The sequence below is a fragment of the Macrotis lagotis genome, chromosome 2 (genome assembly GCF_037893015.1).
Source record: "Macrotis lagotis isolate mMagLag1 chromosome 2, bilby.v1.9.chrom.fasta, whole genome shotgun sequence".
Lineage (NCBI taxonomy): Eukaryota > Metazoa > Chordata > Mammalia > Peramelemorphia > Peramelidae > Macrotis > Macrotis lagotis.
In genome coordinates this window covers 147,724,707-147,736,829 of record NC_133659.1, presented here as the reverse complement: position 1 = coordinate 147,736,829, position 12,123 = coordinate 147,724,707, and the positions used below count along the sequence as shown (strand labels likewise).

Below are 12,123 nucleotides of genomic sequence, written 5' to 3'. Positions count from 1 at the left end.
AGACAAGTCATAGACAAGAATGAGATCCTGGCCTCAAAGAACTTATATTCGATCCAGGGAAAAGCCTATATAGCAGAGCTACAAATAAATATAAAATCCTTGTGGGAGAGGGGAGCATAGGCACTGATCACTGAGGAGATGAAGAAAGGTTTCATGTAGAAGGTGAGTTTGAAGAGAGTTTTTAAAGTTTTTGCAGGGCAATGGGGTTAAGAGTGACTTGCCCAAGGCCACACAGCTAGGTTATTATTAAGTGTCTGAGGTCACATTTGAACTCAGGCCCTCCTGACTCCAAGGCTGGTGCTCTATCCACTGCACCGCTTAGCTGCCCCTGCTTAAAAAGAGTTTCAAAGAAAACTAGAGATTCTAAAAAGTGAAGGTCAAAAATGAGTGTAGTTCAGAATTGGAGACAGCCCATGCAAAGGTTAAAAGAAAGAAGATGGGGAAACAGATGGGTGGCGTGGGTAGAGCACCGACCTTGGAGTCAGGAGGGCCTGAGTTCAAATGTGACCTCAGACACTTAATAATTGCCTAGTTGTGTGTGACCTTGGGCAAGTCACTCGTAACCCCAATGCCTTAAATTTAAAAGAATAAATAAATTTTTAAAAAAATAAAAAAATTAAAGAAGATGGACTTTCATGTATAGTGAACAGCAAGAAGATGAGTTTAGTTAGGCTATCAAATGCAAGAAGTTGAGTAATGCATAATAGAGCATAAAGGGTAGATTAGAACTAAAATCTGACAGATGATTGATTCCCCTGCCACAGCATTGGATCTGGAGGCAGGAAGGCCTGTGTTCACATCTTTTTTTAGACATATAATATCTATATGATCCTGGGCAAGTCCCAACTTCTTTTTTAAAAAATATAATAGTATTTTATTTTTTTCCAACTACATGTAAAGATAGTATTCAACATTGTATAAGATTTTGAGTTCCAAATTTTCCTCCCTCCCTTCCCTCTCTCTTCCCCAAGACAGAAAGCAGTGTGATATTGTCAACATGTATAATCAACATATTTCCATATTTGTCATGTTGTGAAAGAAGAATCAGAACAAAAAGGGGGAAAAAAAGGAAATAGCTTGCTTCAATCTGCATTCAGACTCCCTAGTTCTTTTTCTGGATGTGGATGGCATTTTCTATCAGAAGTCTTTTAGAATTGTCTTTGATTGGCGGAGCCAAGATGGCAGCATGAAGGCAGCATTTCCCAGGAACTCCTTCCCCCCCCCCCAAACTCCAAAAAAACCAACAAATGATAACGCTAGCCAAAATTTAGAGGGGCAGAACCCACAGAAAGACTGAGTGATACATCTTCCCAGGCCAAGATAACTTAGAAGTTCTGCGGGAAAGGTGTGTTTCACCAGGACCAGGGGTTGGAAAAAAAGCTGCAGTCATAGTGCAGTGCAGCCCAGAGATCACTGGCAACAGCTTGAAGGGGGAGGTAAGAGAATTCTGCTATACCAGAATAAGTGTGGAGTGAGGAGCACCCACCGCAGAATCTGCAGCAAGAATCTGGAGAAAGCAGCCTGCACCCCCAGAGACTGGGGTAAAGGGGTCAGGGAAGACTGCAGAGATTTCTCTGCTCTCCCTCGGGGTAGGACTCTGCTGTTTGCCTACACTCAGGTCCAGGTTGCAGTTTGGGCTTCCACACGTAAGATAGCAGGATCCTCCTTATAGCTCCAGGACAGAGGGAAGTACGGGGGCCATCTATATATCAAAGCACAGGCAAGAGAGCATAAGACCTTGGAGGAATAAAGGTCCCAGTGGGGTGTCCCTCCCCCCCCCCCCAAAAAAAAACCCAGAGCCTTGGAAATGCTGTCTTGGGCTGAGGAAATGAGTAAACAACAGAAAAAGAAGAATCTGGCCATAGTCCCCTGGAAGATCAAAACACATACTTAGATGATGAAAAAATTGAAGCTTCCATATCCAAAACCTCCAAGAGAAATAGAAAATGGGCTCAGACTATGGATGAGCTCAAAAAAGACTTTGAAAAGCAATTAAGGGAGATGGAGGAAAAATTGGGAGGAGAAATGAGAGCAATGCAGATAAATCATGAAAATCAAATCAACAGCTCAGTTAAAGATATACAAAAAAATACTGAAGAAAATAATAGGTTAAAAACCAGTTTAGACCTAATGGAAAAAAGCAAAACAAAAGGCAAATGAGGAGAAGAATGCCTTAAAATAGCAGAATTGGGTGGCTAGGTGGCTCAGTGGATAGAGCACCAGCCCTGGAGTCAGGAGTACCTTAGTTCAAATCCAGCCTCAGACACTTAATAATTACCTAGCTGTGTGGCCTTGGGCAAGCCATGTAACCCCATTTGCCTTGCAAAAAGTCCTTAAAAAAGCAGAATTGGCCAGCTGGAAAAGGAGATAAAAAAGTTCTCTGAAGAAAATAATTCTTTTAAATGCAGAATGGAACTAAAGGAAGCTGATGACTTTGCAAGAAATTAGGAAGAAATAAAACTTCCAAAAAAAAGCCAAAAACTAGAAGAAAATGTGAAATATCTCATTGGAAAAACAACCAACCTCGAAAACAGATCCAGAAGAAATAATTTAAAAATTATTGGGCTACCTGAAAGCCATGACCAGGAGTAGAGCCTAGACTTCATTTTTCAAGAAATAATTCAGCAAAATTGCCCTGAGATCCTAGAAGCAGAGGGTAAAATAGAAATTGAGAGAATTCACCGATCACCTGAAAAAGGTCACAAAAGAAAAACTTCCAGGAATATTATAGCCAAATTCCAAAACTCCCAAATCAGAGAGAAAATCTAAAAGCTGCCAGAAATAAACAATTCAACTACTGAGACTCCATAGTCAGAATTACACAGGATCTGGCAGCATCTACATTAAGGGTTCAGAGGGTTTGGAATATGATATTCAGAAGGCAAAAGATCTTGGTTTACAACTGAGAATCAGCTACCCAGAAAAACTGAACAATCTCTTTCAGGGGAAAAGATGGAATTTCAATGAAACAGGGGACTTTCAAACTTTCCTATTGAAATAACCAGAATGGCCAGCTAGGTGGTGCAGTGGATAGAGCACCGGCCCTGGAGTCAGGAGGACCTGAGTTCAAATCTGGCCTTAGACATTTAATAATTACCTAGCTGTGTGGCCTTGGACAAGCCACTTAACCCCACTGCCTTGCAAAAACCTGGAAAAAAAAGGGAGCATATATAGACAGGACATAGGAAGGAGCGGAATATAATGGTATAATATAGTAATAAGATGGAGTCAAAGGGTGATAAAGGAAAGTACTGGGAGGAAGGAAAAGGAGATGAAGAAGAAGCTAAGAAATTTCACATGAGTCAAGAAAAAGGTTTTTCAATGGAGTGGAAAGGGGGAAGACAAGGGAGAATGAGTGAACCTTCATTCTCATCAGAAATGGCTCAGAGAGGAAATAACACACACATTTAATAGGGTGAGGAAATCTATATTACCCTAGAGAAAAATGAGAAGAAAGGGATGGGATAAGGGGGAATGGGGTTGAGAGGGAAGATCATGGAAGTGGTTACTCAGATTCAACACACTTTTGGACAGGGCCAGGATGAAAGGACAGAGAGAGTAGAATAAATGAGAGTGGGGAGGAACAGAGTGGAGGGAAATACAGCTAGTAATAGCAACTGTGGGAAAACTATTGAAGCAACTTCTCTGGTGGACTTAAAGAAGGCATCTCACCCCAGAGACAGAGCCATTGAAATCTGAACACAGACTGAAATACATTTTTTTTTCTCTCTATTCTTGAGGTTTCTCATCTTCTTGGGAGGGGAGGAGGTTATGTTTACTCGTATAACACATTCAATTTACATCAGTGTATATAGAATGGAAACAATGGAAACAGTATCAGACAGCCTTCTGTGAGGGGAAGGGAAGGGAGGGTGGGGAAAAATTGTAAAATTCAAAAACTTACTAAAAATCATAGATACATATTACTATTGTATATAATTGGAAAACAAATAAAATATTAACAAATTAAAAAAGAATTGAAAAAATTGTCTTTGATCTGTTGCTAAGGAAAGCTAAGTCCATCATAGTTGATGATCACAGAGGATTGCTAGCATCAGTTCATGTAAATCTTTGCAGGTTTTTCTAAATCTACCTGTTCACAATAGTCTTCTATTACATTTGTAAACTACAACTTGTTCAGCCATTCCTCAATTAATGGGCATCCCCTCAATTTCCATTCTTTGCCACCACCAAAAGATCTGCTATAAGTATTTTTGTACATTGGACTCTTTTCCCTTTTTAATGATCTCTTTGGAATACATAGACCTAGTGGTGTATTGCTGGCCTAAAGAATGTGCAGTTTTATTACCCTTGGGGCATAGTTCCAAATTGCTCTCCAGAGTGGTTGTATCAATTCATTACACCACCAGCAATGTATTAGTGTTCCAATTTTCCCATGTCTTCTCTGACATTTATCATTTTTCTTCTCTGTCATATTAGCCTATCTGGTATCTCAGATTTACATTTCTCTACTCACTAGTGACATAGAACATTTTTTATATGTCTATAGATAAATTTAATTTCCTTACCTGAAAACTGCCTGTTTTGACCACTTCTGTTTTACTTTCCTAAACTTTTTGTAAAAATGAAGAAAATAATAGCACCTATCTTCCTGATTTGTTGCAAGGATAAAATGAGTACTTTATAGACCATAAAGTACATTATTATTGGCTAACTATAATGATAATAACATTTATTAATATTAGCCACTAGAGTTTTTTGAGTACCAGAGGTACATAGATCTGGACTTTAGGAAAATCACTTTGACAGCCATTTAGGGAATGAAGTAGGGAGAAACTTGAAGGAAGCAGATCAATTAGGAGGCTATACTTAAGTAGAGAAGGCACAATGTCCCCAACTAGTTAATGGAGACTGTGTGTGAGAGAAGGGGACAGATAAATAGAGATAGAAACAAGATTAGAAGACTGGCAACATGAAGAATGAATCAGAGTGAGTTGAAGATTATACAGGGTTACAAACCTGGAGTTCCCATGGAGCTTTTGTGCCCCAAGGCCTAAGGTGTCTCCCTAATCATTTCTTATTTATTTTACAAAGTTATTTTGATGGAGCTTTTCATATTATTTGTCCCAGGTTCCTGAGTAACCATGTAAGTCCACCCTGGTAAGACCCACTGCAAATACTTTCAATAATACAGTATAGATATTCATGGTCCCATTTGATCCACCCAAATGTGTTTTGGTGCACAATTTTAACACGTTTTTGAGAGTTTTAAACCCTAAGGAACATGTGGGAGCTCTTTGGTGCTTCTTTGTTCTGTTCATTTCATTTTAACCTATATTACTCTTCCAAATTTTGCTTTTATATGACTCTTATTTCTGTACATTTCTTAATGCAGAGAAGCAACCCATTGCATAAATGCTTCAGGCTCTAACATCATCTCTGTGAGTGAGAAAGCCCGCCCTGTGGGAATGGCATACCAGTCATTCCGTTAAGTGACCCATTTTGCTGGGTGCCATAGGTGATTTGAGTGTTTTCTAAGGAAACCCTGTAGCTATGGATCTTTATTTCTGGTCACAGTTTAAAGACAAGGCCTGGATAAGATAACTTTGAGAATTTGCCAGAAGTTCTTCAACTTTTGGCCCACAAGAAGCCTGGGCAGTTGAAAGAGTTCTCCCAATATTGAAGCTCCTTTTTCTGGTGCACAAAACTGGTTAGTTGAAGTGAAGCGGGGAAACCTAGTCTAGCCATTACACTCAGTAGAAGTCCAACTGATGCCAGGTTTCTCTTTCTGACCTCGAAAAGGGAAGGAACTGTTGATAGAACTGAAACATACTTGAAAGAAAAGAAAGTTGTGACTGAGAAAGAGGTATCTTGCCTGGGAATGTAAAAAAACAACAAACCAAACTGCCACCAAAACTCAGGGCTGTGATTAGAATATCAACTGTTTCCCCAAGATATTTCTTAGTGGGGAAGGAAAAGAATTGTTTTAGGCATTTTTATCTGTAAGATTTCTTTTTTTTTTATTAAAGATTTTATTTGAGTTTTACAATTTTTCCCCCCAATCTTACTTTCCTTCTCCCACCCCCCACGAAAAGCAATCTGTCAGTCTTTACTTTGTTTCCATGTTGTATATTGATCCAAAATGTGTGTGATGAGAGAGAAAGGATTTTATTTTCTTACTAAAAGTGGGTTTTGAGTTCCTTATTCACTTAATTGACATATTATTATCCTCTTTTTACAAACAGAATATGGGGCTCCTGAAGATGGGGAACTGAAACCACAAGAGCCATTTATGCTGAAAAATCAGTTGCTAAGTAAGAATTCATAATTTTAAAAATAGATTATTTTTCTTCAAGTCCTTATAAGCAAAAAAGAAAATGAGTAGGTGGTTGCCTGATGGAGATTACAGTTTGCTTTAAGTAGATTTTACATATTAACTAAAGTACCTTGATATTTAAAGCTATGCTTAATGATTATGAATTTTAAAATCTAGCACATCCGAGTAAAATTGCCATAAGGATTCAACATTTTATATCTATTGTGCTTCAAATTTCATTTTAAATTGAAATAGGTGTCTGGGTAGTAAAGTGGATTATGATTCTCCAGAAATAAATATTGAATGTTTCCCAAAATGCAATTTGGGAGAGGGTTAGAGAAAATGATAGATTAGGGACTGATCACTAGACTCTTATTTCTGAGATGACTATGGTGTATTTAAGGCCAAATATTAGTCAATAAAAGCTTTTCTGAATTAAGTACTGAAGCAAGGAGCTAATGATAGCTTAATTACAAACATATTAAAAGAAACACTACTACAGGTATTCTTCAAGTAATATTTCTTTTTTTTTTTAAAGCACTAACGATAAAATGTCTTCATCAACCTGATCAAAAAGTCCTAGTGAAGCAACTACCAGGTAAGATTGTGCCTGAGCAGTATTGATCTCTACTTGCCCATCCTGGGTAAGGATGCTAGAAGCTTTCTAAAACAGATCAAGGTCATGTTAAAAGTTGAATAACTTAAGGCAGCACCAGAGAAAGTATGTCATATTGCTTTTCCAGAACTTCTATCCCAAAGCATCAGGAACCCACCATTTCTTTAATCTCAATATATCCTGTAGATGCCCCTGACTTATTAGCCAGAACTATGAGGTGCTTGGTATAAGGGCCAGCAATATCTGTCCTGAACAGCAGCCTAATGAGAGCCAAGAGGCACAGCACTAGGTTTGTCAAAGGTCAACTATCATTTCTGGAACAGTAACTTATAATTTGAAGAATGGAGCCTCTCTTAAATGAAAGGAGCCCATATATCCATTCCAATCACAAATATTTTAGAGGTGTTAAAAGTTTAAAAATATTTACTTATACTTATATCATTATAAATAATATATTATTATAATTATACTTATAAATGTAGATATATAAAGAGAATATCAGATTTTAACTTTTAAAAATGTAGCTTTGTTTCTTTTTATTTTAAAGATTATTTCCTAGGGAAAGCTAGTTGGCAAAGTAGATAGAGCACTGGCCCTGGGGTCAAGAGGATCTAAGTTCAAATATGACCTCAGACACTTAATCATTCCCTAGCTGTGTGACCCTGGGAAAGTCACTTAATCCCATTGCCTTGAAAAAATAAAAATTTAAAATGATAATTAAAAAGAATATTCCCAAGCACAGATTTACATAACTCTTCTCCATTTATTACAGTGTTTTTAAAAAAAATTTTTTTTTAATTTTTATTTAAGGCAGTGGAGTTAAGTGACTTGCCCAAGGTCACACAGCTAGGGAATGATTAAGTGTCTGAGGCCAGATTTGATATTGCAATGCTTTTTAAAAAATCCTTGGCTGTTGTTTGTCCCTCGTTCTTGAAGGTAACTTTTTGATTTGCAAGTGAAGTGGATTTAAGTGATGGAGGGCTTTGCAAGGTCACCAGCCTCACTTTCTCCTCCAGCATCTGGGCCTAGTGGCATTATAAAAATCAGGATAACTGGACATGACCCTGAATGTAGAAGGAGGTTTTGACCTTTTAAGCTTAAAGTCTTTCCCTGGTCTTGGTTTGTCTGAGGCAATGCCCATTCAGTGATTAAGGATAGGTAAAGTATAAGGGGAGAAAAAATTGACTTTCTTTTGTATCCTAAAGAATAGGGACTATCTGTTTTCCCCCACTGCTTGAGTATTGTGTTCAGCATATGGATACTCTGGAAAAACTCACTGACCAAATATAAATTCTTGGAGAATAATAACCATAGCTACTTTTTCTAAGATATAAGACCAAAAGCAATTATTTTTCTTCTCTACTTAAAGATCAACTTTGGGGCTTTATTCAATTGCTTGTTATTTTATAGGTTATCTAGTCCTCCTTCATTTTACAGATGGGGAAACTGAAGTCAAGAGAAATTAAGTGACTAAATCAAGATTGCAGTTATAGCAAGAACAATAACTGGAAATGAACTAGGTTTTTCTTGATATCAAACACTGTGCTTAATCCGGAATGATTGTTTATTCACAAAACAAATCTCTTTCTGAACAAATTTGATCTAGATAATTTAAATTAGACATGACTCAAATGGAAACAAACTAAAATCTGAAATGGTAGCTATCATGTGCTGTATTAGTTCAGATGCTATGGAATAATCTGAAAATTAAATTTGGTTAAGGTATATATTTAAACAAATCGAGTCAATGTAGAACAATGATTTTTAAAAGCAGAAATGAAATTCAGGTCAGCAAAGCCACTTTTTCTATTCATCAGAAGAGAAAACTCACTGATTTCTTAAATTTATTCATTTATTTACTAAAACAAGCTTTTACATAGGTAGAAGTCATTTGTTAATTTACTGATATTTCTTCCTTTGATTTTTTCAGCCAACACTCCAAAATTTACTTCTCCCCAACAAAATAAAAAGTATAGATAGTTTGATTTCATTATTCAATTTTCAGAGTTAAATATTGACAGGATGGGCCACAGTAATGCTGGGTGAGTAAAAGACTAGATCATCACCTTTGATGTTATTGTCATTAGCACTTAGGAAAAAAAGCATCACTGTTTGTACTCATGGGATTATCAATATTGAGACCTAGTTTCCGTGGCAGTTTTTTCCACTGGGAAAAAAGGGAACCTCAGTTTTTAATTCTGAAATCTTTAATCACTTCCCTAGCTTTGAGGATTTATTGTGGAAATCATAATTGTGGCATTCCATAATTATCAGAGTTGCCTGGAACATTGAGAGGATGGGTGTCCAGCCATGGGTAGTATATATCAGAAGCAGGAAATAAATCAAGACCTTTCTGACTCCCTTACTTTATCATACTTCAATATCAAAGTAAAGTAGAAAAAAACAAACCAATTGCTCCATTTGCAAATCATGCCTAGTACATCATTCACTTGTTCTAACTACCCTAGCTGCTTTAATGGTCCTGTTAATCTTTTAACAGCTATAGCTTTCCCAGTGTATAGGGCAGAAATAAAACAGTTGCATATTTCTTTGTGAATAAATATACAAATAATCCTAGAAATGAAGAGATAGCACAGACATAAGAGATGCTTTCGCATGAAGCTTTGTTGTATCAGGAAGATAGGTTTTTTTATTTCAGCCCTTTTATTTTTAATGTAAACAGGAGAGCAGTGGACAGAAATCTTCAAGGTATTTATGGTGTAAAATTTATTATAACCAGTTGCAACTAAGAGCTAAGCCATTAGCTAAGGACTCTGGGGAAAAAAACTAATTAAAATTTTATAAACTTTTGTATGCTTTGTATAAGATTTTACCTGTAGTTTAAGCAAATGTTTTGCCAGAATGAGTTTACTTGCAATAATTTTCTAAAAGGAATCATTATCACCTCAGATTCATTTGAGCCTCAATTATTAATTAGACTATCTCAAACCTTTATTTCATTAATCATTAAGTAGAAAAGCCAGTTAAAATGGTAAGCATTAACTTCTGCTTTGATTAAACTGAATCTATACCTCAAATAGTATATATAATTCAACTGTTTTACATTAAATCAAGAGTTTGTTTTTTCCTGATACTTGGAAAACATTTATTTGTGGCACAGGAGGTAACTATATTTGTAACATGTGTAAAAATGTCCATCAAGAACCACTGAAACTTTAATCATAGCTGATCAAGAATCTCCTCTACAAAATCCCCAAGGATCATCTTTGCTTGAAAACTTCAAGTGAAGTAGAAACCACTAACCTAGGTGATCTGTGTTCAATTTGGAGCAATTTTAAATATTCAAGTTTTTCCTTATTTTTAAACCTAAATTTTGCAATTTCCACCTATTCCTCTAAGTTTTTATTCTCAACCTAAACATGTCTAATCCTTCTTCACTTGATAGCACTAAAATTACACAAAAGGTGGGTCATATTGCTCCCTAAATCTTCTTTTTCAAGTTAAATATTTCCAATTTTTTTCAGCTGATCAAGGTATGGCATGACTTAAGACTCCCACCTTCTGGATATTTTCCACTTTTTCCTCACCTTTCCTGAAATTTAGTGACCAGAACTATCAATCATGTTTCAATTCTGATCATACACAAAGGGCATCTGACTCACTGTGTGTGTATATATATATATATATATATATATATTATATATATATATATATATATATATATATATATATATATATATATACACACACACACACATATATATGTATTTTTTTTTCTCAATTGTCTGGTTGTGCTTCTCCCTTCCTTTACTGAAGTGGAATTTTTTTCCCCTTAAGATGATTTTACATTTATATCCATTCTGTTTTATCATTATTGAATAGAATAAAAACTAGCCTTGAAGCTAGAAGATCTAGTTTTAAGACTTTCCTCTTAACAAAAATATTGGCCATGTGACCATTGCCAAAACAATTAACCTCAGTGCTTGAGGCAAGTCTCTCAGAATGTAAGAGAAGGTATAGATCTTTATCAGAGAATATTTCCTAAATGGGTATTCTATGTAAAACTACAGGTCTAGTCCTTATCCTAAATTTCATTTCATTAGATTCTTTATGTTGAAATCTTGTTTGTTAAGGTCACTATCTACACATTTATCCATAGGATTGATAAAAATTACTGGTGATCTCTCTCCAAACTGATACTAACTCATTAACTATTTAGCATAGTCATTCAGCTGGTTCCACATCCATCTACCAGAAATGTCATTCAGTCCACAAGGATAGCATCTGACTTTCAAATGCATTGCCCTGATCTAACAATTTCAACTTTCTGCTGAATGAAGGAAATATGCTTAGTTTAGCATGACATTAATGATTGTTGTTCCTTTTTTTAGGTGTTTACTAAATATTCTTTTGATAACACATTATAGAATTTTGCCAGGTATCAAAATCAGGCTCACTGGTCTGTGGTTTACATATCTCACTTGTTTCCTTTTTTTTTTTAATTTTATAAAGGTTTTATTTAGAATTTTACAATTTTCTCCCCAATCTTGCTTCCTTCCCCCACTCCCCACAGAAGGCAGTTTGTTAGTCTTTATATCATTTTCCCATAGTGTGCACTGATCTAAGTTGAATGTGATGAGAGAAAAATCATATCTTGAAGGAAGAAACATATAGTATGAGATACAGCAGAATTACATAAGATAACTTTTTTTTTTAAATTAAAGGTACATATTAAGTCTTTGTTCAAACTCCACAATTCTGTCAGTATACAGATGGTATTCTCCATTTCAGATATCCCAGAATTGTGCCTGATTGTTGCACTCATGGAATGAATGAGTCCATTAAGGTTGATCATCGCCCCCATGTTGCTGTTAGGGTGTACAGTGTTTTTTTGGTTCTGCTCATCTCAGCATCAGTTCATGCAAATCCCTCCAGGCCCTGAATTTCCATCCCTCCTGGTTTCTAATAGAACAATAGTGTTCCATGACACATATACCAGTTTTGTTAGGCCATTCCCCAACTGTTGGACATTCCCTCAGTTTTCATTTCTTTGCCACCACAGAGCTTTTTTCCTCTTTGAAAATTTTAACAACTTTTTTTTTCTAGTTCTGGGGTTCCTCCTCATTATCCATGATTAATGACAGTGGATTAGCAATTGAATTTTCCACTTTTTTAGTTCCCTGGGATATAATTCACTTGACTTGGTGACAAATTCATTATAGACAGCATGATTCTTTATCACATTCTCATTTATGTCTTGAATTCTCTC

General features: G+C 36.0%; 1 protein-coding gene across 2 annotated transcripts in view; it reads left to right on the top strand.

Moving 5' to 3' along the window:
• The window catches only part of TBCE (tubulin folding cofactor E), a 98,838-nt gene that overhangs the window by 83,517 nt on the left and 3,198 nt on the right, over positions 1-12,123 (top strand). For both annotated transcript variants that reach the window (XM_074222977.1, XM_074222976.1), the window contains exons 14-15: positions 6,207-6,275; positions 6,816-6,875. In XM_074222977.1, the coding sequence (XP_074079078.1) occupies positions 6,207-6,275; positions 6,816-6,875 (129 nt within the window). The remainder of the gene's footprint in view (positions 1-6,206; positions 6,276-6,815; positions 6,876-12,123) is intronic.